This window comes from Odocoileus virginianus, chromosome 24 (genome assembly GCF_023699985.2).
Source record: "Odocoileus virginianus isolate 20LAN1187 ecotype Illinois chromosome 24, Ovbor_1.2, whole genome shotgun sequence".
Lineage (NCBI taxonomy): Eukaryota > Metazoa > Chordata > Mammalia > Artiodactyla > Cervidae > Odocoileus > Odocoileus virginianus.
This window is the reverse complement of record NC_069697.1, coordinates 43,429,448-43,457,368: the sequence shown is the minus strand read 5'-3', so window position 1 is coordinate 43,457,368 and position 27,921 is coordinate 43,429,448. Positions and strand designations below refer to the sequence as shown.

The 27,921-nt window shown below is 37.7% G+C and overlaps 1 protein-coding gene across 11 annotated transcripts in view; it reads right to left on the bottom strand.

Annotated features, from left to right (window-relative positions):
- GRIP1 (glutamate receptor interacting protein 1) overlaps window positions 1-27,921 on the bottom strand; it is a 437,555-nt gene that overhangs the window by 120,478 nt on the left and 289,156 nt on the right. For all 11 annotated transcript variants that reach the window (XM_070454639.1, XM_070454640.1, XM_070454647.1 and 8 more), the window contains 2 exons: window positions 26,353-26,428; window positions 23,875-24,020 (listed from right to left, as the gene is read on the bottom strand). In XM_070454639.1, coding sequence (XP_070310740.1) covers window positions 23,875-24,020; window positions 26,353-26,428 — 222 coding nt within the window. The remainder of the gene's footprint in view (window positions 1-23,874; window positions 24,021-26,352; window positions 26,429-27,921) is intronic.

Here is a 27,921-nt window from a genome sequence, read left to right as displayed (position 1 = left end):
GTTTAATTGATCATTAGCCTTTTCTAGCAATTGCTTTCCATAATACATGTTTCCACACAGCAACATCAACAAGCTCATACTGCCTTGTGTATTAAGCCTAGTTCCCTAGCTGCCATCCAGTTCTATCCACAGAGGGTCTGATGAAAAGCTGGAGTCCAAAAGCCCTGGCTTTATTCCAAGATGTCTAATAAGATGCATAGGAAGAATAAAAGCAAGCAGACAGGCTAGATGAATGGGGCACCTTTATTAAAGAAAGTGCAAGAGAAAAAAATGGACTGTGTCAAAATGAGAAAAACTAACAGAAGAAAAATCAGGAAGAAATAATCAAGAGCCCATCCCCTGACAGAAGATTAGTTTATTCTGCTGAAGTGAAGCATGGCTGAGAAAAATGGATCATGTAGACATAAATTATTCATGGTTAAAGACGTCTCAGTCATTAAGATACTTACACCCTGAGTGAAGCCCTTGCATGCTGTGTTGATTTATGGGCTACATAATTACATAAGATACGCTGATGACTGTTTGCATGGGAAACACTTTGGATTTTTTATTTTGTTAATCAGTTTTCCCACTCTGAGCCCAGCATTTCAATCAGAGCTCCAGGCTTGATTAGAACCTCCCAGGGGTGGTAGAAAGACTGTGCTTGGTAATAGTAGTTTTGTCAGCTGTACATTCGTTCAGATAAAAAGTACCTTTGAGGGGCTTTTCAAATTACCCATTAGTTAAAAGTAGTTTTATCAGTGATATCCTCTTCAAATAATGCTACTAATAATTACAACCCTTTTCAGATGAGCAAAACTCTAATAAATATTTAACTTAAAAAAAATTGCTGGTTTAGTTTTGTCAATTGAAATTCACTACTTGGAAAATACACCCATACAACAAAAAGTATACCTTCTCTACTCAAATGAGCTTTATCTGAAATCCTAAGTTTTTCTTGGGGAGTTAAAAGGACCATCTTGAATGCAGTTATTGTACTGAAAGAAGAGTCCAAACAATGCAAGTGGAATTCAATAATATCTTGACACTGCCCCTTCCATTATATGGGACTCATCTTTCTTTTGCACCTTGATTATTAGCCTATGCTGCTTTTAACTTTTTTACTGAAGTATAATAAACATAGGGCTTCCCAGGTGGCACTGTGGTAAAGAACTTGCCTGCCAATGCAGGAGATGCAAGAGAAGCGGATTTGATCCCTGGGTTGGGAAGATTCCCTAGAGTAGAGCCTGCTCCAGTATTCTTGCCTTGGAAATTTCATGGAAAGAGAAGCCTGGTGGACTAGAGGCCATGGGGTTGCAAAGAGTCGGACACGACTGATGGACCGAACACACAGCACACGTGACAAACATATGGAGAAGTGCATAGATGTTAAGTTTGAAGCAGGATAGATTTTCATAAACTGAACAGATCTGTGTAACCAGACCTAGAAATAGAACAATACCAGCATCAAAGAATCCCTGTATCACATATTCCTTTAAATCACCTCCCTGACCCACAGGTAACCACCATCTTGACATCTAGCAGCATAGGTTAGTGTGTATGTGTGTTAGTTGCTTAGCTGTGTCCGATTCTTTGCGACACCATGGACCCTGCCAGGCTCCTCTGTCCATGGATTCTCCAGGCAAGAATACTGGAGTGGGTTGCCATGCCCTCCTCCAGGAGATCTTCCCGACCCAGGGATCGAACCCACAGCTCTTAACGGCTCCTGCATTGGCTGGTGGATTCTTTACCACTAGCGCCACCTGGGAAGCCCTCTTTTACAAATTGCACAAATCTCTGTTTCCAACTTTCTATTAGGTTGTCTGGCTTATTGGTTTGTGGGAATTAAAAAAACAAACAAACATAATCTGAGTCTTTTTTTGGATATTTGTTGTGCAAATATATCTTCCCTCTCTATAACTTACCATTCCAGATTCTTAATGGTGTCTTTTTATGAAGAGAAGTTCTTATTCTTTTTTTTTCCTTATGGTTAGTACTTTGTGTTCTCTTTAAGAAATCTTTGCTTGCTGTAAAGTCATGATGACGTTCTCCTAGACTTTTTCTACCTGATTTACTATTTAATTTCCACATTTAGATCAGCAGTCCATTTGGAATTGATTTCTGTGTATGGTGTGGGATAAGGAGAGTCATCATATATTTTCTCCACCAGGATATAGCTGACCCATCATCATTTTTTGAAAAAATCATTTTTCTTCAGTGTGTTACAAAGTCACTTGTGTCATAAATTAGATGACTATGTACCTACAGTTCTGTTTCTGCTCTTGTTTCATTGATCAATCTGTCTGTCCTTATGGCAGGATGATGCTGTCTTAATTACTTTAGCTTGTTAATAGATCTTGGTACCTTATAGTATAAGTTCTCTGGTTTTTTTCTTTAAGACTGTCTTAGCTTTTCTTGGTCTTTTGTAGAGTGATGTATTATTATGTATTTAGTTCAAGGGAAACTAGAACACATTAGTTAAATAAGTGAGAGAGTTAAGGCTCCTGGCTAAGTGAGTAATAACATATGAAATAATCATGTTAGACTTTACATGGTGAGTTTCAGTATTAAAATTGATAGTCTGACTTAGTTTTTATAGATATTTAAATGTGTGTGTGCTTTTTTTTTTTTTAGAATACTAACAAAAGTCTTTCAATTTAAATTTCTAGGGCTCAGTAAAGATTCCATGCTCCCAATGCAGAGGGCCCAGGTTTGATCTCTGGTCAGGGAAGTAGATCCCACATGCTGCAACTAAGACACCCAGTTTAGCCAAATAAATAAATAACTATTTTTAAAAGCTTCCTAGGGCTCTAATTTTATCCTACAGAGAAAAATGATAAAGAGTTTTTATCCTTTTAAAAGAGAGGATGAGAAAAATCAGGTCACGCAATTCCTTAGAGAGGCTTTTGAGCTCAGGCCCAGTGATCTGGGCCCTCCTTGTAAACAAGGTTTACCCCCTTCCTGCACAAGCTCTGAAAGCTTGCATTTCCATTGTCAGTACCAAAGTGAGGGCTTTTTTCTTTTTTTTTTTTTAAGGGCATAATTCTGTCTACCAGGAGCAAGCTTTCAGGAAACTCAAAAGTTTTACATCCTACTTGCTGTAAAAAGCATAGACAGCCAGGCGAAGCTGGCATTTAAGTGACTGATACCAATCGGAAAATGGAAACATCAGTCACAAAGGGAAAAATCCTTTGGCCTGGCTATTTAAATGATTTGGCATATATACATGGCTACTGCACAATCATCATATTCCATATCATCATTTTTCCAGAAAGCCTGATTCCTCCTCCATCTAAAAATAGTGTCAGGTTTTTCTGATAAGTGATCCCCACAGAAAATGGGATGAATCTCCACTAGGCTGTGCTGAGGTAAAAAAACTACTTAAGTAGGAGTAAGTGCCTGCAAGATAGATAAAGAATTCTTACTACTAAGTGTTCTTAATCTCCCAAGACTGGGAGGGAACTGTCAGTCAGGAAGAGTTAATGGCTTAACGACAAGACTCAGGCTCTCCTTGGCATCCTGTGCTAGGTTTGGTTTTATGGTTACATTTGAAAAAAGCATTCTAGTTCTCTAGGAACAGATCTGAAATAGACAAATGAATACAAACAATGCAGACATCCTAAAAGCCAATTTACTTGTAAGGTGCCAAAAATAATGGACTACACAGTCCATGGAATTCTCCAGGCCAGAATACTGGAGTGGGTAGCCTTTCCCTTCTCCAGAGGATCTTGCCAACCCAGGGATCAAACCCAGGTCTCCCTCATTACAGGTGGATTCTTTACCAGCTGAGCCAAAAGGCAAGCCCAGAAATATTTAAAACATCTGTATTTCTTGGCTGACCTTGAGCTTGACAGGAAGGAAATGCAATATTAAAAAAAAAAAAAAAAAAAAACCCAACATGGGGCAAATGTAATGGTCTAAAGAAATGGTTAGATTTAAGAAATGAAAAATAATTTGATGACCATGTGTTAAAATGACCAATGCCATGTCAATGAAGAAGCAAAGAAAGCCTGATGAGGGCATCAGCAGAGCAAGGGCACTAAGAGGGTCCCCAGCTTGGGTCAGGGTGACCGCTGGATGGAAGTACTAGTCTCACTGTCCAGCGTCTTGAATCCTGTAGGTCCTCAGTAATACTCATTTATTAGTCACAAAGTAAATGAAATTTTAAATAGAAAATGTGACATATGGCTGGAAGGGATACAAAATAAGTAGGATGTCTAGAATCAGAATCTAAAAACGTTTAGACAGGTTGGAATGATGGGTGAATATTTAGAAATGATTTTTAACAGGATATATGATGACACGCCTTATGTTTTTACTGTAAGTTACAGTTTACAAGCCGATTCCACGTATTTCATCTTGTTTTGTTTGTCACAACAGCTCTCTGGCACAGGCCTGGGCATTTTAAAGACTCTCCAAGTGATTCCATCACGCAGGGAGGGTGCAGGGCTCTTGTTTGGGGCGATAGGATTAATGGGCAGGAAGATATTGGTTGTCAGAGGTGTTTAAGTAGAGGTTGGCAAGAAAAGTCCTGAAGAAATTCTAGCATCAGATAGGGGTTCAAACAAATGATGCTGAGATTCAATTACTGAGGGGTTGTCAACTTTAAAGAACAGTGTCTCCTGCGAGCCTTACATGCTTTCAGAAGCATGTTTTGAACGTTATCTTTTTACCTTTTGGGTTACATAGTATCTTCTGTAGGCATCCATTTCTTGACAAGGGAGGGCATTTGAAAGTGATAAATAGCACTTCACACTACTATGAGACATATTCTTATTAACAGAAATGGAAACAACTCCTGAAATATGAGAGTAGAAAACTTCCGTAAACCAATACAAACAGCAGGAAGTGGAGCTCACTCTTTTTGTGAGAAATTAAGGATTTAATGGAGCCCAAGTAGTTTCTGGACACGTCTATAGAATCAGGGATGGTGAGAGTTCTTGCCAAAGGCAAGAGCTAACAGGCTGCTCCATTTTAAACCTTTCATCACGGAACCCCAACTTTGATGATGGCGCTACATCATTCACGGTATCTTTACTACATTAAAAAGTGAACACAGACCCTGCTTTGGGAGGACACTTGTGGCCTTTTCCTGGACTATCCATTCCTCCTCTCACTTGGGAGACAAGCTAGAGCCTAACACTGCCGCTTCTCTACAGAAATCTGGGCTGCAGATGTAGCACTCAGGAATCTCTGATGATGTCTCTCCATATATTAAAGATAATAAGACAGTAAAGAAAAAAAGATGTAGGAGTGGAGTGTAAAAAAAAATGGTAGAAATGAACTTACTTACAAAACAGAAACAGAGTCACTGATGTAGAAAACACATCTGTGGTTACCAGGGGGAGAGTCGGGGAAGGGATAAATTGGAAGATTGAGGTTGACATACACACACCTGTATATGAAATAGAAAACTAACAAGAACCTCCTTGTGTAGCGCAGGGAATTCTTTTCAATACTCTGTAATGACCTATATGGGAAAAGAGTATTTAAAAGGTGGATATGTATAACTGATTCACTTTTTTGTACACCTGAAGCTAACACAAAATTGTAGGTAAACTATATTCCAATTAAAAAAAAAAACAAAACCAAGAAAATAAACACTGTGTTTCAAATTTAAAAAGTAGGAGAGTTTCTGAAATACTATGTCTCACTCCTTTAGTCTGAGTAACTTTACCTGAATTCAAATCAATAAAAATGCCTGAATGATTAAACACCAGTAGATAATTAATTCAGAGTCTCACTTTCTTCTTTCATACTCAGAACTCTCTTAGGGACCTACTGTTAAATATTTGATGTTCTGGGATTTTTAAAACGGAGGGGGTTCAATTATGAATTTAGGCCTAAAATAATTTATGATTTAAATGGTAAGACTTCATCTTTAAAGTACTCCCTGTGAAACTTTTATTTTCGAAAGAATATTCATTGAGACTTACATTTCAACTTCAGAATCTCAAGTTTAGAATAAAACAAAGACATGTTCCATTAGTTTTCTGCTGCTTTCAGAACCTGTATCCATTCTTAAAACATTTATTGTTTCATAGATTGGCTATAACTAATCTCAATCCTCGGTGGGTTCACTATCAGACTTAAGAGGTTGATCCTAGATTTGGGATGGATGGACATGTTCTGTTAGTCATGTCTGACTCTTTGAGACCCCATGAACCACAGCCTGCCAGGCTCCTCTGTGCATGGGATTTTCCAGTCAAGAATACTGAAGTGGGTTGCCATGCCCTCCTCCAGGGGATCTTCTCAACCCAGGGACTGAATCCAAGTATCCCGCACTGCAGGAAGACTTTTTAACGTCTGACCCATCCAAGGTTTAACATGATATTATCTGTGTTACTTGGAGCAACTGCTGTAATCTCTTCGAGACATTACTTCATTTATGAAAAATAAGGATAATAGTGTACATGTCACAGAGTTGCTATGACAGAGTTAATAAAAAGTACAAAGTACCTTGCACAACTTTTGGCAGAAACTAACCACATAAATTGTTAGTTCTCTTCTCTACTATTTCTTGGGTTAAACCTAGGACATGCTGATGTCATTAATATCTATGCTGACTAATTAATTTCCTGGTAGATGTTGAGAAAATTACTTTCTTTACTTGACCAGAAAAACCTAGAGAAAAGACTCTTAAATCAAAAAAACTAAATGATGATTTACATGCCTCCAAAACGTTCAGTGTTTGCATCTATGCAAGATACAGTGATGCCATCAAGAGACTGTTCTAACATTAAGAGAAAGGAGGACAGGATGAGGGAGCTAGACAGCTGTGTAGTGTATCACTAGCTAGATTTTCATGTGTTGTTCCACTTACTTAGCTTTAAGTGTTGTAAATGATTTCAATATTAACTCTCTCTGCAATTTCAGATTATCTGCGCTACACTAGTTATGGATTGAGTTTTATAATCTATAACTAATGAATCTATATCTTGGACAAGGTACTTATAGAGGCTTTCAATGACACAAATTATAAAAATTAAACTAATTTTCATTTTTTTCACAGGTGGCATATTTAATATTCCTGCCAAATGATATCTTCAACTTGATTGACCAGCCTCAAACCTATCTTAGACATCCCCCCTCCCCACTATATGTATTCCCAAGTGTGAGAATTCTGCTAGAAAGTCTGTCAAGCCTTTATTATAATTCTGTTTGGATAATAAGGCTTAAGTGAAGGCTATTCCACAGGTGAATGTACCACTCAGCACAAAGCTGTCTTTTAAGGAACTCAGAAGATGTGTTCAAGCTATGGAAATCACCTCTGAGAAGGAGGAGGTCCTAGGGTCACCCACTGTAGGTGTCCACAGGGTGAGACATCTCAAATAATCTGTCTGCAGTAGAACCTCAGAGGGTGCTAAGAAGTAGGCAACCAATAGCGATGAACCAAATTATATAAGGCAAAAGAGCTGGTGGGATTTTACATGGGTGCAGCTGAAATACTATTCGAGTTCTTGTGAAATAATGATAACCACTCCTTCCCACTCTCCAAGAGAATGTGTGTGTGGCTTAGTAGGCTTTTTTTTTTTTTTTTTTTTAATCTCTGGAGAGGCACAAACTTAAGCCAGAATGATAGTCTCCAGTGAGTCAGGTCTCAATACTCTGCTGGTTCAAACATACGAAGCTTATGCTTATCTGAAACCATGCCCTTGTGTCGAAGAGAATTTTCCTTGTACCAGTGCTTACAAGGACGCGGCCTCTGTGAATGGACTAGGCATGACAGAGTTTGGACAATGAGTCTGGATGATATAATTGACTTACACTCCCAACTAGGAACAATAGTTGTAACTAAAGAGAAGCTGCAGGTCCTCAGATGAGCTACAGAACACCAAGCTTTCAACCAACCACCATATCATAGCAGGGCAGCTTTCAAAATCCATATATTAGGGACTTCTGTCATGAAGACTCATATTTGCTGCTTGGTGAAAACAAGGGTTTTCTAAAATAGAGAAGAGCTGGGCAAGTGGTGATAAAGGCCACTTTGTGCTCTGATCCCAGTATTTCCTAATCTTCAAAGACCTGGAGAGAAATAATTTGTTTCTTGTACACCAGTGTACCTTCTTTAGGGGAGTCTGGTAAATTCCCTAACAGTCTGGATCTCCAGACTAATGTTTACTGTTAGATCCTGGAGTTATGGTATTCTGGAATCACTGAAAATGGCTAATGAAATTCTGGGCAAGAAAATTAACTGTGGCTACAGGCCAGTGATTCACAGAAAGTCCTTCCATGTAGCTCTGTAGGACTCAGGCACCCTGATGCTTTTATAGATAACTGGAGGAAATACTTCTTGAAGGGAAGGGAAAGGAAGGGAAGAGGGTGGTGAGGGGAGGGGAGAGGAGAGAAAAGAGAAGGGGAGGAAAGAATAAATAAGATGAACAGAATAGCACTGCAAATTGGTTACTTAAGGCTTTATTGCATTTTTTACTACTACTTTTGGAGTTCTTCAGAGAAGAGTAAATATTTACTGTCAACTTAGTGAACTAAGTGGACATACCAGTTTTAAGCTGTCTGTCTGCCTTTCATTCCATCAACAGATATTCAATGTGCACTTTTCTGTGCCTCTGATGCTGAAGCTGAAACTCCAATACTTTGGTCACCTGATGCAAAGAGTTGACTCATTGGAAAAGACCCTGATGCTGGGAAAGATTGAAGGCAGGGGAGAAAGGGATGACAGAGGATGAGATGGTTGGATGGCATCACCGACTCAATGGACATGAGTTTGAGTAAGCTCCGGGACTTGGTGATGGACAGAGGGGGCCTGGCGGGCTGTAGTCCATGGGGTCGCAAAGAGTCGGACATGTCTGAGCGACTGAACTGAACTTTCTGTGCCTCAGGCAAATATGGTACATACAGTGGTTAAAATATATATATTATCTCCCTATCCCTGCCGCCCTTACAGTGCTTATAGTTTAGTGAAGGAGACAGCGGATTAGCTCACCAACAAATTAGCATTTTAATGGTGATAATTACTGTGAAAGGAAAGTAAGAGTTCCCTGGGTAAGTGAAACAGGGAGACCTAATTTAGGGAGAGTATAAGATAAGTTTTCTCTGAGGTAGTGACATTAAAGGATCTGTACAAAATAGCTGGGAAAGAATGTGTGTTTGTTTATGTGTTGGGCTTGGAGAATCACTTCTGAGGCAGAGGGAACAGAACTTGAAAAGTCCCTGAGGGCAGGAGCCTGATAGGTGGGAGGAGCTAGGGGAAAAAAAAAAAAAGAGCCTTGGGAATGAGAGCAGGGAGCTCCTAAGAACCCGTGGAGAGTGGAGATGCTCTGGAAACAGCAGGCAGGGACTCATGGGCACTGTACAGAGTTTAATTTCATCTGAGATTTAGTGGATGACATTGAATGAAAGTGATATGATTCCATGAGTGCTATGTAAAGGTCTCTTGGGTTTCTTTTCTTTTTTTTTTTTTTCCATTTATTTTTATTAGTTGGAGGCTAATTACTTTACAACATTGCAGTGGTTTTTGTCATACATTGAAATGAATTAGCCATGGATTTACATGTATTCCCCATCCCGGTCCCCCCTCCCACCTCCCTCTCCACCCGATCCCTCTGGGTCTTCCCAGTGCACCAGGTCTGAGCACTTGTCTCATGCATCCAACCTGGGCTGGTGATCTGTTTCACCCTAGATATACATGTTTCGATGCTGTTCTCTTGAAACATCCCACCCTCGCCTTCTCCCATATCTCTTGGGTTTCTATGTGACATGGATTTGAATGGAATGGGAGTGAGTGGTGGAGCTAGGCACATGTTGAGAGGTGGCTGGGAGAGACGGTGGCTTCTGGGTGTGAGAAGTGAGGACAAGTGCAGAGAAAGTGAACATGTAGACAAGGAGGGTGGCTGGAAAGAGGAGGGGTGCAACCTGTGAAGGGCTACATATAAGTGGGGTGAGGAAAATCAAAGGATGACCCAGTCTCTTGATTTGAGAACTGCTCCAACAGAGGCACTAATGCCTGAGATGAGGAAGATGGGAGGGGAATAGGCTAAGGGGAGAAGTCAAGTTCAGTTCTAAACATTTAGCTTTAAGAATCACCATATAAATGTTGCATCAAGACTGCTCTGATGGAGGAGACTTGTGGTTGTCAAGGGGGAGGCAGGGAGGGAAGGACTGGGAGTTTGGAATTAGCAAATGCAAACTACGATGTATAGAAAGGATAAACAACAGGTCCTACTGTATAGCATAGAAAGTTATATTCAATATCCTATGATAAACCATAGTGGAAAAGAAAATGAAAAAGAATATATATATATAATATAATATATATATCTTAATCACCACTGTACAGCAGAAATCAACACAACACTGTAAATCAACTATTGTTTTTGTTTAGTCACTAAGTTGTGTCTGACTCTTTGCAACCCCCTGGACTGTAGTCTACCAGGCTCCTCTGGCCATGGGATTTGCAAGGCAAGAATACTAGAGTGAGTTGCCATTTCCTTCTCCAGGGGTTCTTCCTGACCCAGGGAACAAACTTGTGTCTCCTGCATTGGCAGTCAGAAATTTTACCACTAAGCCAACAGGGATACTTCAATTGAAAGGAAAGAAAAAAAAAAAGAAAAGACTGTTCTGGTTCAGTTGCTTTAAGCAAAGGTTCTAGAATCAGACATAACTGTTTGAATCCTGGCTCTGTTCTTTTCTACCCGGGCAAGTTCTTTTATTTCCTGATTCCTGAAATAGGGGTACCTATGTCAATCTCTTATGGTAAGAATACAATGAGATAATGTTTATGAAGTTGCCTTGCACATAATAGGTACTTAGACAATGGCAGTTACTATTATTTCAGTTTTCTAATAGCATCATATTATGTCAGAGAAAAGGATGAATTTGGAAACTGACATTTATAAACTCTGCCATCCAGGCAAATAAGGAACCTTACATTTCTAATTTTTAAAACAGCCTTTTACCCTCTTTTCCTACAACACAGCAAATATAAAAACAATAATTTCTACTCTAACATCTTTGATTTAGTCTTTATCCTGTAGTCCCACTGACAGGTGATAAGAAGCTTTGGAATGAAAGATTCATTTTTTTGTACCATGAGGAAGAGAAGATCAGGAATGTTTGCAGTCTGTGACCACAGGAGCTCTGTGAAAAAACAGCACTGTCTGTGTAGGAAGAATCAATACTGTGAAAATGACTATACTACCAAACGCAATCTACAGATTCAATGTAATTCCTATCAAATTACCAATGGCATTTTTCACAGAACTAAAACAAAAAATTTCACAATTCATATGGAGACACAAAAGACCCTGAATAGCCAAAGCAATCTTGAGAAAGAATGAAACCGGAGGAATCAACCTTCCTGACTTAAGACTATACTACAAAGCTACAGTCATCTAGACAGTAGTACTGGCACAGATGGTACTGGCACAAAAACAGAAACACAGACCAAGGGAGCAAAATAGAAAGCCCAGAAATAAACCCATGCACCTAAGGGTACCTTATTTTTGACAAAGGAGGCAAGAATATGCAATGGGGCAAAGACAGCCTCTTCAATAAATGGTGCTGAGAAACTGGACAGCTACATGCAAAAGAATGAAATTAGAACACTTCCTAACACCATACACAAAGATAAACTCAAAATAGATTAAAGACCTAAATGTAAGACCAGAAACTATAAAACAGAGAAAAACATAGGCAGAACACTTGATGACATAAATCAAAGCAAGATCCTTTATGACCCACTTCCTAGAGTAATGAAATAAAAACAAAAGTAAACAGGTGGGACCTAATTAAACTTAGAAGCTTTTGCACAGCAAAGGAAACTATAAGCAAGGTGAAAAGACAACCCTCAGAATGGGAGAAAATAATAGCAAATGAAACAACTGACAAAGGATTAATTTCCAAAATATACAAGCAGCTCATACAACTCAATACCAGAAAAACAAACAACCCAATCAAAAAGTGGGAAAAAGACTTAAATAGACATTTCTCCAAAGAAGACATACAGATGGCTAACAAACACATGAAAAGATGCTCAACATTGCTCATTATTAGAGAAATGCAAATCAGAACTACAATGAGATATCACTTCATACCAGTCACAAAGGCCATCATCAAAAAGTATACATAAATGCTGGAGAGGGTGTGGAGAAAAGGGAACACTCTTGCACTGTTGGTGGGAATGTCAACTGATACAGCCACTATGGAAGACGGTATGGAGATTCCTTAAAAAACTAGGAATAAAACCACCATGTGACCCAGCAATCTCACTCCTAGGCATATACCCTGAGGAAACCAAAATTGAAAAAGACACATGTATCCCATTGTTCATTGCAGCACTATTTACAATAGCTAGAACATGGAAGCAACCTAGATGTCCATCAACAGATGAATGGATAAAGAAGCTGTGGTACATATATACAATGGAATATTAGTCAGCCATAAAAAAGAACAGATTCGAGTCAGTTCTGAAGATGTGGATGAAACTAGAGCCTATTATAAGAGTGAAGTAAGTCAGAAAAAGAAATACCTATGACTGATTCATGTTGAGGTTTGACAGAAAACAACAAAATTCTTTAAAGCAATTATCCTTCAATAAAAAAATAAATTAAAAAAAAAAGAAAAAAATACACCCTAAAAAAGCCCCTAAAAACAGCTCTGACAAGAGAAGAGTGAACTGTGGGGAAGGCCTTACTTATTTAAGGCCAGTCTCATGTACGTTTACTGAGAAGGAACAAAAAGTGCCCAAGATGTTTCAACATTAACGACAAAGGTCTTATCTAATTTTGTGGAACTATAACCTTCAACATTAAACATTAAATGTGTGATGACCATGAAACCTATAAAAACCCTTTATGTTTTTTAAGAATGCATTTTGATGTGTTTGATTAAGTTGCAAATGAATTCACTAGCCTTGTGTGAACTGTCCTATCATAGAAGTCAACAGATTCTTGTAATCAGAAAGTGCCAGACTCCTGTGATCAACATAATCCTTTCAGGTTTTCACAAAAAACAAGAGGAAGCTTGGTTTCCTTCCAGGTAATAGAAGGATAAAATAGGATCACAGCAGTGGAGTACACTATAAAATAAAAGTGCTCTAAATATATAAGAAATTATTTTGAACATTATTAATTTAGGCGAATGATAATCTCAACATCAAATATTCTTCATTCGTTCGTTCATTCATTTATTCAGTTCAACAAGAAATAAACAGTATCTTCTATGTATAGGGCAGTGCAGAGGACACAGTATGGGTATGAAATGGTCCTTGTCCTTATGGAGTTTATAACCTCATAGAGGAGGACAGTCATGTCTACAAATAGCTAGATGGCCACGCTGATGGGTAAGGACTGAGGTGTATGGACAAGACATTATGGGAGTTAAGATGACAGAGAGTTGCTCTCAGCTGGGCTCACCAGGTCTGGTTTCAAGAAACAGAATTAAATCTGAAAGGCTGTAAATAGGAGACCGAGAAAGCTTACATAAAAGCAATAACAGGACTTCCCTGATGGTACAGGGGATAAGGATTCACTTGCCAAAGCAAGGGACACGAGTTTGATCCCTGGTCTGGGAAATTTCACACGCTGTGGAGCAACCAAGCCTGTGCGCCATAATTACTGAGTCTGAGCTATAGAGCTCATGAGTCACATTTTCTGAAGCCTGTGCTTCTCTGAAGCAAGAGAACCCACCTCAACGAAGAGTAGCCGCCAGTTGTAGCAACTAAAGAAAATGTGTGCGCAGTAACATAGACCCAGTGCAACAGTAAATAAATAAATACAACAATGATAAAGACAACGATATTAGAAGCATGTTCTAAAATTTCTATGTGTTCTAGGAATGTGCCAAGTACTCTGAATGTCTTAACAACTTTAAACACCACTGTAACCATGAGAAGAAGCCACCATGACTAATCCCAACTTAACTGATGGGAAAACTGAGACTTATAAAGGTCATACATCTAGGAGGTTGACAGCCAGACTCAAGTGTGGGTCCTTTAACCACCATATTATAATGCGTCCAGGTAGGATGAAAGTCATGAGGAAACACACATTCGTGGTAAAACACTGCTCACAAATCATCCAGTGTCCAAGGAGGCTGAAGCACGTGGATTTCCAGGGATACAACAAAAAACAAAACTAGAATAGTTGGTCTGGAAAAGCTTGGGTAGAGTCTTAGTGTCAGAATAAAGACTGAATTTTATTTTATTGGATGGGGAGATGTCCACACAGAGATGGTGGTGGTAATTGTAGGAATAGATGACAATGTTGTAAGAGTATTTTTAAAGACAGGAAAAGTAAAGAGGTTGAGGGAAAAATTTTGCGATGGTCCCCTGCAATTTATTTGTTTTAAAATAAAGTAATTCTGTAGGATGTGTGGTCTGTTCAGTAGTTAATTATTAGGTGTTTCTTGTGAATTACTCCATTAGATTTCATAGTAATTTCAAGTGAGACTAATGCCAGGATATGGTGCTCCCACTGAGATGAGGCAGAAGCCTACTGGCTTTTCCTTCTTTTTTCCCTTCCTTTTCCTTTCTTATTTTGCTGCTACCAACACATCTTCTGGTGATGAGAACTAGATGCTACAGAAAGAGGATGCTGGGTATTGGTATTTTCTCAAGGAAACTTATATTAAGAGTTTGACCTCAATCTGCTTCTGAGAATGCATAGTATAGAAATTCTTCAATCACCTTAAAGGGAACCAGAGGATCCTTACCAAAATGCTCTGATCTTCTGACTTCATGAAGACAGATCAAGGAGGTTTCTACCATAATGCAGTGGTTAAGAAGCCTGTCATTTAAGACCCAGGGGGCAGAAGGACTTAATAGTGAGTGTTATTACATGAGCAACCACACCATGTTGAGTGATAGGACTAGGGCAACTGCTAGCCATTTTCAGTGTCAAAACTACAGAGACCACTCTAATATACAAGTGACTTATTCCTTTGATATTATGACTGTTGGGGTCAACTTGACACTTTAATACCTACTGTGTGTTATGTGTAAGTCACTCAGTCATGCCCGACTGCGCTCTTTGTGACCCCATGGACTGCAGCCCACCAGGCTCCTCTGTCTGTGAGATTTTCCAGGCAAGCATACTGGGGTGGGTTACCATTTCCTTCTCCAGGGGATCTTCCCGACCCAGGGATCGAACCTGGGTCTCCTGCACTGCAGGCAGATTCTTTACCGACTGAGCTACAAGGGAAGCCCTGTTAATACCTACTGGTATACCACAAATAATTCTAAAACCATAGTAACTCAAATAATAATTCTACTATGAACCAGGCACTGAATAAAGATAACTAAAATATTGAGAACAAAGGTAGAAGAGTTTCATGCTTAAAAAGGAAATTGATGGTCTCTGTTTCTTTGGATGTTATATCCTATAGTTGTAGACTATAATGGTTAATGGAAGATCTGAAGAAGGGTAATTTTCCCCAGTGAAAGACTGATTTTTTTCTCTTAGAGGTTATAACAACATATTGAGTATAGTTCACTGTACTATATAGTAGGTCCTTGTTGGTTATCTATTTTGTGTATAGTTGTGTGTATATGTGAATCCCAAAGAAACCCCATATATAGGCTTCCCAAGTGATACTAATGGTAAAGAATCCACCTGCCAATGTCAGAGACACAAGAGATGTGGGGTCTATCCCTGGTTCAGGAAGATTCCCTGGAGGAGGGCATGGCCACCCACTCCAGCATTCTTGCCTGTAGAATCCCATGGACAGAGGAGCCTGGCAGGCTGCAGTCCATAAGGCTGCAGTGAGTTGGACAAGACTGAAGCGACTTAACTCTCATGCATATATACACATATATATGTGTGTGTGTTTGTGTATATGTATATGTATATATAACAGAATATACAGTTATATGGTATATATAAACCATATATAAAAAAGTTTCAATTTTATACCTGAAGCTAACACAACACTGTAAATCAACCATACTTCAATAAAATTTCTTTTAAAAAAAGGTTGTTTGAGTTCATTTTACAAAGAGGAATATACAATTAGCATCCAACCACAGGGAAAAGTAATCTTGACTAGTACTTTGGTAGTGCTCTAAAAAGATGGCCTAGAACTGCCCTACAGTCAGTTGAAGTACTTGTCTGCTACTCTCCTGAAAAGGAAATGCGATTCTAGTCTACCTAATACATGTACATGACTTCAAAGAAACTTACCATGCGATGAGAGATTTCCCCTGATGGGGTTCAGTCCGTTTTTCATCTTTTAAAATACACTAAATTGAAGGGCTAATTTTCCCCCTTCAGGGATGTGTTTCATTTTAAAAGTATAATATGCAATCTGAAAGTGAGGGAATTTTAACCAACTTTTCATTAACTTATTAAATGTCTCAGAATGCCAGTATCAAGACCCTTGCAGATAATGACTTCACAGCAGCATGTTGGCCTTATGCCTACTCTGGAAATGATGGAAAATAATCTCTGGGAAATTTGTAACTGTCAGTAGGACTGCTATGTTTGACATGATTAACAAAGGAAATGACCAACTTTCCTTTTAGAATAGTGGTTTAAGTTGTAATCGTTTTGTGTGCTAAATTGCTTCAGTTGGGTCCAACTCTTTGTGACCCTATGGACCGTAGTCCACCAGGTTCTTCTGTCCATGGGATTCTCCAAGAATTCTCCAGGTAAGGATACTGGAGTGGGTTGCCATTCCCTTCTCCAGATCTTCCCAACCCGGGGATTGAACCTACGTCTCTAACGTCTCCTGCGTTGGCAGGTGGGTTCTTTATCACTAGCGCCACCTGGGAAGTGAAGTGAAGTGAACTGAAGTGATGTGGCTCAGTCGTGTCCGACTCTTTGCGACCCCATGGACTGTAGCCTACCAGGCTCCTCCATCCATGGAATTTTCCAGAAAAGAACACTGGAGTGTGTTGCCATTTCCTTCTCCAGGTGATTTCCCAACCCGGGGACAGAATCTGGGTCTCCTGCATTGCAGGCAGACGCTATACTGTCTGAGCCACCAGGAAAGCCAATTTAATTCAGTTTAAACAAGAGTTAAATGTTATTTTAAACTATTTTTATTTATAATATTTTATTTTGATTACATCAATTAAAAAAAAGTTAACTTCTGAAATCTTTTAAGAGACACAAGTAAATTCAGAGTCATAGGATATTGGAGCTGGAAAGACCTTTGAAATGATGTAGTCTAAGTCCCCTCATTTTACAAATGGCCCAAAAGACTGAAAAGACCCTTCTGATTCTATCACACAGATATCATCTAAAATATTGCTAAATGGGCCCTTAAGAAAAAGATAAATATTAACTTACTATTCCATGTCACTCCCGCTCTGACACCACTACTCACCCCTTCACACCAAGGGTAACACGAAACTTCTAGAAGTAACTTCTGAATGATATGCCAAAGTTTCCTAGTCTTAGGTTAGTGTTACTCAGGTATTGCCAGTGAGTACCTCTTACATTCAAATCAGATAATCTAAATTGCTTCAAAAGAAGCCTAATATCCAAGAAATGTACCGTATGATTCCTGTTACAGACAGTTCAAAAATTAGGAGAATACATTTAAGGCTTAGGAAGTCAAGACAGGAGTCAAACTGGTAGAAAAGATGTGGTAGCAATTGAGAGGCGGCACAGTGTGGATTCTGGTGATGATGGTTGCATTTTTCTATTTCTTGACCTGGTTGGAAAATATATAAGTGAAAATTCAGCAAGCTGTACAAGTAAAATGTTAGCACTTTTCTATTTGTGTATTACTATACTATGAAAGTAAATTAAAAACAAATCTATTCATTTAAAATAAAAAATCTAGCTTTTAAAGCTTAGGGTAACTTTCTCCTTACTTACTTCTTCTATTTCCCAAATAGGACAAGTGGCTCTGAATTCAAATACGTAAAAGTGAGTGAGGTGAGTAGGAATAAGAGGATTCTGCAAAAATTCATTTTTTAGATAAAAATAGAGAAAGTATAAGAAAACCTACTTTTAATCATAGAAAAGTAACATTCTTAATAAACTACTGCTGCCATTTAAAAATTAGACTTCTTTTATATAGGACTATCCCTGGGCTTCTGTTTATGATATTTTTTATGAATAGGAGAAGGTTATGCTGGGGACTCATAAGGAAGCATGTGAATCATAAATACTTTTAAGGCCCTTGAAAAATTCAGTTTCTAGTAAATTGAGATCATCTGGAAGAAACTGATTTGCCCCTAGAAAATACAAATAGTGGTCAATTTACTCTTCATACTTATGACTGAGAAGTGACTAGTGGAAGTTATATATCTTGATCTTCATATTCTGGAAAAATGAAATGCAAAGCACAGCCAAGATTCAATGTGGTAACACCAATAAACCTATATAACTTTTTGGTTGCAACAAAAGTAATCATCTCTTCTGAAGACTCATAACATTCAAATCCATCCCTGATGAAACAATCACTTGAAAATCATTAATACTATTTTATGTTTGCTTAGGAATGAATGTAAGTAAGGACTAGCTGTACAGTTGGGCAAAGATGTAATACAGTTGGGTATTTCTAAGAAAAGAGTAACATTTTTCTCAGTATTCTTGGATCTGCATGCTGATTTAGTCCAAGGAAATAGAAGGAAAAATTTGAAGCCAAGCAGAGAAACAGTCGAGAGTCGTGACTTACAGGAACTCAGAAAAACACCACAGGTAGGTTAAGAGGTTTTATGACTTAAAGATTCATAATGTCATTTGGAAAGGTAAGATGATATCATGATGTAACTTCATTTTAAACCTACAAGATAAACATTGATATTTTGCTTTATTTTATATATACTTAATGATGATTAGTTGTAAGAACAGATAAACTAAACTCTTACTTCCTCCTAGACCCTGTCTTACCAGTCTTATCACAATAAATTTTCTTGAAAAATTTTATCATCAACTAAATTCAACTTTAGTTGATAAAATTGACAGTTTCAACAGCTTTCCCAAATATACTACTGAATCATGCTAAAATTTTTGAGCTGAGATTTACTAAAAAATATATCTGATTAATATCAATGAGTCAGAGGGATGATATATCAATATCTCTGCACACATATACATGCAAGTGTTTCCTGCAAAATAATTTGTGTATTTTTAGTAGCATATAAATAAATACAATCAATATTTATATTTATGATTATAGACATACACCTGCTTCCTGAGTTATAATGTGACATCATTTTAATAGTATATAAATAAATGAAAGTGTTAAAAGTAAAATCAAAGCATCAAGAATGTTCTGAGTGGCAAATGAAAGGGTGCTTCATATCATGATTCATCCAGGAAACATACATTCAGCTTACCATGGGATCCCACTACATACCTATCAGAATAGTCACCATAAAACAGACTGAGAATACCATGTGTTAGTGAGGATGTGAATTAATGAAAATTTTCATATGCTGTTAGTGGGAATAAAATATTTAACATTTGACTGTGTCTTTGAATGGGCATCTATTACTTTCATCAACTCAACATTATCTGCTTTGGGGAAGTGCCATTTTTTGACTCATTCTGTTCAACATTCCATCCTCCTCTACCAAGCAGCAGTTTAGTTGCTCAGTCACGTCTGACTCTTTGAGACCCCATGGACTGCAGCACACCAGGCCTCCCAATTGTTTTTCAAGTATCCTAAAAATACTTGAATTTTTTCTCAAAAACAAAAAATGAGAGTGGTAAACTATTTTTAATGGTTTTGACTTCCAGATAGTTTGAAAGAAATACCAATTGGACCTCTCAGAGTAAGTAGCAGGCTACATTGTATAAGTCACTCATTTTATTCCTTTTAAGGAGAAAGAATGACAAAAGCTGCAAAAACAAACAACAGCAACAAAAAAATGTGCAGTAAAAATAGGGGAAATTTTTTGTTTTTATAAAAGGAAAGACTGGTCAGTATTTGACGAACAGCCATTCTTACCTGAAAGTATCTCATATTCTGATTTTCTAAGGGGTCATTCTTACTTCTTTCCACAAATTGTCATTCTTAATTATCTGACCATATCTATGCCTAATGCCATCTTAACATAATTAGTGAAACAGAAATAGAAAAAGAAAAAACAGAGAAAAAGGAGAATAACAGTAGAGAAATATCAGAAAAAATTTAAGTAAGACAATTAGAATAGTGAAAAGTATTGACAGGTGAAAAATAGCAGAATGTAAGAAAGGAAAGGGGAAGCTAGAAAGGGAAGGAGGAAGAAAGGGAGCTAGAGAAAGAGGAACAGAATGAGAAAAGGATGAGCGAGAGAAAGTCAGGAGGTGCAAGACAGGTGAACAGAAAAAAGAAAAAGGAATTTAAAAAGAAACTAAAAAAAATGAAAATAAAAGTTTGCTCACCTGCTATATAAAGTTAGCAAAACTTAGAAGAATAATATAATAAATGTACTATACAAATAAATAATTTTCTCCTAAAAATGTCTTTTTATGACAATAAGAACTCTTATACTAAGACTTTCAATTCAAAAGTCCTATGCTGTAATCCATTGTGAAACGAGATATAATGAGACTGACTAGCCCAGATGTGGAGTCCAGTTATATTTAACAATTTAGGGTATGATTTTAAAAATTAGTGGACATGTGATGGAATCTTTATTAAATAATTCAGCGATATTAGGTAACTTTAGAAAAAATGAATATTTAAATTCTAAGCAAAATACTATATCTAAGTTTTAAAAAAATAAACTTGCATATGTCAGAAGGGCATATAAACAACTAAAAAGAACTTTTACAAAACACTGATAAGAACCAGTATCCTTAATATATACATAGCTACACAAACCAATTAAAAAAAAAAAAACTCCAATAGGAAAAAGAAAACTAAGAATGCCTCCAATAGAAAAAAGGAATATAGAACATAAGCAGACAATGCAAAACAAAAATGGCTAGTGTTCATGTGAAAAAACATTTACTTGCACTAGAAAATTTTTTAAAAGTAAATTAAAATATAAATGCAATTTTTTACTTAAATTAAAAAAATTAAAAACATACTCTTCAAAGCTGTATCTGGTGCTCTGAGATAGGTACATTTAAAACACTGCTGGCAGTAATATAAAATAGTATAATCTTTATAGAAGACAATCAGAATTATGTATCAAATATTTTAAAAAGAAATATGCCCTTTGACTTAATGAAGTCAAAAATACAAAGATTTGGGTAAAAGAATATTAATTCCAGTTATTTATAATAGCATTCTGTTGGGCAACAGTTATGTAAATAAAGGCTTTATTTTTGGGTATGGTATAAAGTAAGAAATTAACTGAATTTTTTCCCATGCGGCTAACTAATTGACCCAGTATCACTGACTGACTAGCTCAGTTGTTTCCCACTGAAGTAAGGCTATACTTCGGCAGTGGTCTGTGGCATTGGACTCTTCCATTGGTTTATTCATTACCCCATGTAAACATTACACAGACTCAATGGCACAATTTTAGAATGAGTCTTGATGTTGGATGCAACAAGTTTCTCTACCTTTAGATTGTTTCAAAAACATTTTGGCTGTTTTCCCCCCTCCACTTTTCCTAATCCATATACATTTTAGAAATAGCTCTTAAAAGTCCTCCGAAGATCCTTCTGAGATTTTGAACAGAATTTATGGATGCATTTGAGAGAAATGATATATTTTAGATATTAAAACTTCCCACTCAAAAGATTATGACACAGGTCCTTATTAAGTATTGTTTTACATATATGAATATCTGTATCCATATCAACGCTTGTATCTAATGGGAACTTTCAACTTTTGCTGTGTTTGTTTATATGCTAAGTCACCTCAGTTGTGTTCGACTCTTTGCGACCCTGTGAACTGCAGCCTGCCAGGCTCGTCTGTCCACAGGATTCTCCAGGCAAGAATACTGGAGTGGGTTGCCATGCCCACCTCCAGGGGGTCTTCCTGACCCAGGGATCGAACTCGAATTTCTTCTGTCTCCTGCCTCCGCAGGAAGGTTCTTTACCACTGGTGCCACCTGGGAAGTGAGGGGTATGAATCTAAAAATCTGTCACACAGAATGAAGGAAGTCAGGAAGAAAGAAGCAAATGTTGTATGTTACATTTATATGGAATCCAGGAAATGGTACTGATTAGCCTATTTGCATGGCAGGAATAGAGACACAGATGTAGAGAAAGGACTTGTGGACACAATAGGGGATGGAGAAGGTGGGCCAGGTTGAGAGAATGGCACGGAAACGTATACACAACCAAATGTTAAACAGATAGCTGGTGGGAAACCGACGTGTAACACAGGGAGCCCAGCGTGGTGCCCTGTGATGACCCAGAAGGCGTGGGATGGGGCTGGCGTGGGAGGAAGGCTCGAGAGGGAGGGGACAGATGCACAGTGACAGCTGAACCACATTGCACAGCAGTGAACAACACGACATTGGAAAGCCATGATCCTCCAGTTGAAAATAAATGTTAAAAACAGGATAATTGCTTTACAACGTTGGGCTAGTGTCTGCTGGGATCACACTTTCTGAGTGTGTGTTTGGCGTGTACCTGTTTACTATCTCTCCTGCTCGTCAATTTCAAGCTTCATAAAGGCAGAAACCAGGTCTGTTCTGTTTATGTCTATAGTCTGTGTACTTGTCACTTAGCTTAAGTATTAAAAAAAGAAAAATTTGTAGACTGAATGAGTTAAACATGTCAAACATTTGCTTCAATTTTTAACATTCATAATACATTGGATCATCACTTAAAATATATCTTATTTGTATAATTTTATTTTATCTTCTTCACTGCCTTTCAAAATAGGCATTGATAGTCTCCATTTGACAAAGGAGGTGATTTAAGGCACAGGGAAATACGTTAACATGCTTAAACTAATAGCTAGAAATCAGTAGAATTGAAAACAGAACCCAAACTGTCTAACTCAAAAGACATATAAAAATAAAAGAAGGAAGAAAAGAGGAAGGAAGAGAAAGCAAGGGAAAGGAAGAACAGAGGGAGGAGAGCTCATTCATTCCTGACCTTTCCATCTCAAGAGCATATCATACCACTTACTCTAAGACTTTAACTCTTTAACTCTCAAACTTTACATCTTTTAGGAAGCCTCATACCTCATACATTTCAGGCCAGTAGACAGATTGAGAACACTTTCAAGCAACATTCTTATACATGAATCACACAGAGTGGGAAATAAAGGAGTTTGCAGTTACAGAGTAAGTCTCTTTTGCTCAGCTACATTTTACCAACATAGAACTAGCTAGTTAAGTCAGGCACACAATCAAGTCTGAAAATTTTAAGAAGTATTTACAGCATGATTTAAGCTTCAATTTCAAGTTCCAATTCATTATTTCATAATTTCTCTGACTTAGTCAACATTACACAAAACTTTGACACTCTCTTCCCATTGAAAAGGCATGTGAGAATAACTTTCCAGTTTTACTATAGTTGAGAGGGTAGAAATAGAATTACTTTTTACTGGAATCATTATTTCAGGAAACGATACTGTAGTCAATTTCTTATTTTAGTCAAGGATACGACATGTCCCCTTTCTTTTCTTTGTCCCTAAGTCTGATGATAAAATGGTAATTTCCATTAATTCTGATTAGCTGGCTTCACGTAGCGAAGTTACAAGAAGGAAAGGAACCTCTTACTGTCTCTAGTCTCCATGTAGTAAAACAAAAGTACCAACCCCTAAGTTAATAATACTGTTTTTGTGAACTGGAGGGAGAAAATACTTTCCTGCCAAAGGGTAATCTACGTATAAGAGCTGATTGCTAGGTGAAACATGCTGACAGAATGAGATGCTTTTATAGATTCTATCGACACAAGAACTCTAAATTGCTGAGAAGTGACCCTCACCTTTTCCTGAACTCAAACAGAGGACTAATATAGCATTGATGAAATTCTGTCTGCTACAGGAGGACATAACAGTTCATTCTTAATCCAAAGTGGCTTATCAGCAATGGACAGTGACATGACATCGACTTCGAGATCCCAACCTCAGTATCTGACATACCCATGACCGAGACATCATATTCGATCAGCAGCGTTGCTTCTTGCCCACACTGTTTGAGAATACTCATGGCCTCTGCATGCGTGGTTCCAAGAAGTCGAATTCCATCCACACTGAGTAACCTATCCCCAGGCTTGATTGTGCCCTCTCTGAAGGGAGAATAAAGAAACAGTCATTACTTTAGCATTGTGGGGCTTAACATTAATAGCCACTTAGCCAAAGTGGCTCTTTCACACACAGTCTACCATCCACTCCATTTGCATTTCCTTTTAAGCATCAAGTGTGACATTAATAGAAGGAACCCTGAACAGAAAATTGCTGCAATATGAAAATCAGTAATAAGAAAATAACAACACAGTAGCAAATAACCAAGTCACCCACGATGAACTCTTGGGGTGCAAGAGTAATAAAGGCACATTATCTCTTTTCTAGGTTTTTTTTTTTGTCCCCCAAAGTCTAAAATTGATTTATTAAAGCCCAGGAAATAGCACTCACCTATTTTCCCAAAGCTTGGTGAGCAGAAAAGCCTGCTGATTCTATTCGATTTATCACCAGTGAACCCAAGCTGGAGAGAGAACGCTGGTGAAAAATTTCCCTAGTCTATACATTTTCCTACTGATTTATAAGGCCATTTGATGATCATTAAATTGATTCAGTCTCATATTCCCTGGAAAAGGCAGGCAAATACTTTTCTCCCTTCTGTAGACACAGACACTCAAGGCAGTGGGAGAAGATGCCTCAGCACAATACTGACATCACTAAAGTGCAGCCAGAGAGGCTTCCAGATAATAGCCCTCCGGTGAGGGAGAGTCAACAAAGAAGAGAAAATCAAATGCGGGGATTACAAGTTCAGGCTTTGGGAAGAATAAAAATGATGGCTTAGACATCTTTCACCAAGACAACTCTCCATGTAATTTAACTCTAAAATTTCATCTTCAAATTTTTGGTTTCCTTTGTATGTGTTAGTTGCTCGACCACGTCCGACTCTATACGACTCCATGGACAGTAGCCATTCCTCTGTCCATGGAATTCTCCAGGCAAGAACACTGGAGTGGGCTGCCATTTCCTTCTCCAGGGAATCTTTCCGACCCAGGGGTCAAACTTGGGTCTCCTGCATTGCAGGCAGACCGTCTGAGCCACCAGGGTTTTCTTTAGTTTTGCATTAATTTGGTAAAATGTTCACAAACTAGGAGGCTGCTCTTGACATTTCTGCCAACCCCAACTCACAATATTAATAACAAATGGAAATATTCTTATTTGCCTCAGGAAGAATAATTCAAAAAGCTTGAGAAGAAAACAACAACAACAAAATTTCCCTGGGAATTTTGACTTTGTATTATCCTCCACCAAGGCAGATAACCTTAGCACAGGGGAGAACCCAAGAGTCTTCACATATTCTCATTTTATATTAGACTTCAAGTTTTTAAAAAAAAGTGAGCTAAGAGTATGAGCTTTGAAGGAAAATAAATCTAAATTCTTATCCTAGCTGGCAAGTCATTTAAGCATATGGTTCCTCCGTTTAGTCATCTGTAGATGTGGATAAAAATACCTCATTGAGTGAATGGTTGTGAGGATAAAATAAGATAATGTCTGCTAAGTACTTAGCACAGTTCTTGGCCCATGGTAATCACTCAACAAGCAGTATTTACTATTATTATTGCTATATCTAGTGCTTATGAAAGGTTTAAAAAAATCCATTCTAGGCTGAAATATTTTGTGCAGAGTTGGGGGTAATCAGTGCATTTTCCTCTTCTCCTCTCTTATCCAGTGGCAGGAGTTGTATTCCCTCCCATTGTGGAGCAGATTTTTGTTGTGGGAAGTTAATACAAAGGTAAGTATCCCTTGAGACGTCTAAGCTGTATGTTCATTTGGGATTTCCCCATCCAAAAGGTTTATGTAGGAAATCTTCAAATTAGCAAGGAAGAAACACTAACACCAACAATATTCCTTCCCTTTTACTAAAAATCACTTCTATTCTGACATTCATAGTCATCATCAAGACATAATAATCACGACAAGGATGTCTACAATAGTAAGAGTCAGAACCTCATCATCTATCTTTTCAGGTTAGGAGATTAGCAATTGGAAAATATACATCTCAAGGACCCGCTGTAAAAGGGCCAGATGCTTTTTATTAAATGCCTCCAGTATGACAGGCCCCTTGCAATGCACCATAAATCTCTAATCCTTAATAAAATGAAAAACCTTGAAAAGTAGGCATTATCCTCTACATTTTACATTTGGAGGGAACTGAGCAGAGAACTGTTAAGTCACGCGCCAAAAACATAGGGTGGTAAGCGTTGAATCTGGGGTCAAACTTACTTTCTTCTGATTCCTCAGCCTGAATGCTTTTGTTTTCACATTCCAACATATTTATTTAATATCTATCTGTTACTGTGAAATTTTTAATTCATCAACTTCTCTGCCAAAGTCCCCAGGTTCATTTAATCCATTTGGATAATGACACAGAAAGAAGTTTACCTGTCAGCAGGCCCTCCTGGACGAACACAAGTTATCACAACTGGACGCGATTTATTTCTATCGTCATGTGCTCCCCCTAGCAAAGAAAAGGAATACAGCTTTAAAAAACACTCTTTATTGCTGCCATTAAAAAATTCACTTACAAAATGCCAGTGGAGAAACTGAAATACATTTCATTGTTGTGTGAAGGAACGTATATGCTTTCTCTCTGGCACATAATAAAAATTTTATTCATTTTATATAGAATATATTGTTGACATCAACATTTCCCCACTTCTAAATAAATATGTGGCTCTAATCAGGGGTGAGCTATAAAATGCTTACCAGCTAGTATGACAAGAGCATCAAGTAATTACAAATACTAGTCCAGTGAGAGCAGCTGTTGGTGATGAACAAAGTGTAGGTGGGTATACCTTGTGCCAACCAACCTGGGCTATAATATAGGTGAATCTACAATGTGAACTGAAGCAAAAACTAAAGGAAAAGAAAAAAACATCCAAATATTAAAAAAATCCAAATGGCCAAAGTGGCCTCCATTGAAAATGGGGTGTTCAAAATAAGTATTAGTGCATTCTAAAAGCACTACCTTTTTAGCACCCCCTACATTTTATGTATGTTGATGTAACATTTTACATCCTTTTATTTTGTGTATCCCTTAACTAATCTTTGTAGTTATAGCTAATTTTACTACTTCTGTCTTTTAACCTTCATATTCACTTTGTAAGTGTTTGATCCACTACCTTTACCATATATTTGACTTTACCAGTGAGATTTTTTTCTTTCATATATTTTCTTATCTAGGGCCTTTATATTCATATATTTAGGGCCTTTTTCTAATTAGCTTACAGATGTTCCTTTAACATTTCTTGTAGGGCCTGTTTAGTGGTAATGAACTACTTTTGCTTTTGCTTATTTGGGAAACTCTCTCTCCTTCAATTCTGACAGTTAACCTTGCCAGATAGAGTATTCTTGAAAGTTTTTTCCTTTTAGCACCTTGAATATGTTACTTCCTTCAGGCCTGCAAATTTTCTGCTGAAAAATCAACTAATAGTCTTATGGGAGTTCCCTTGTATATAATGAGTGGTCTTTCGCTTTCTGTTGTTGAGATACTCTCTTTAACTTTTGACAGTTTACTTACAGTGATCTTGGTGTGAATCTCTTTGGGTTCATCTTTTTTTTTTTTTTTTCATTTATTTTTATTAGTTGGAGGCTAATTACTTTACAATATGTAACTCCATGGCTGATTCATGTCTTTGGGTTCATCTTGTTTGAGATTCTCTATGCTTCCCGGACCTGGATGTCTGTTACCTTGCCCCAGTTAGAAAAAGTTTTAGTGACTCTTTTCTTCAAATAATTTTTTTGTCCCTTTCTCTTTCTCTCTTCCCTTTCTGGACCCCTATAAAGTCAATGCTAGTTTGCTTTATGTTGTTCCACAAGTTCCTTAAGTTATCCTCATTTTTCAAAATTTCTTTTTCTATTCTGTTTGAGTGACTTCTACTACCTTGTCCTCCAGGTCACTTACCTGCTCTTCTGTTTCATCTCGTTTGCTATTCAATCTCTCCAGTGTAC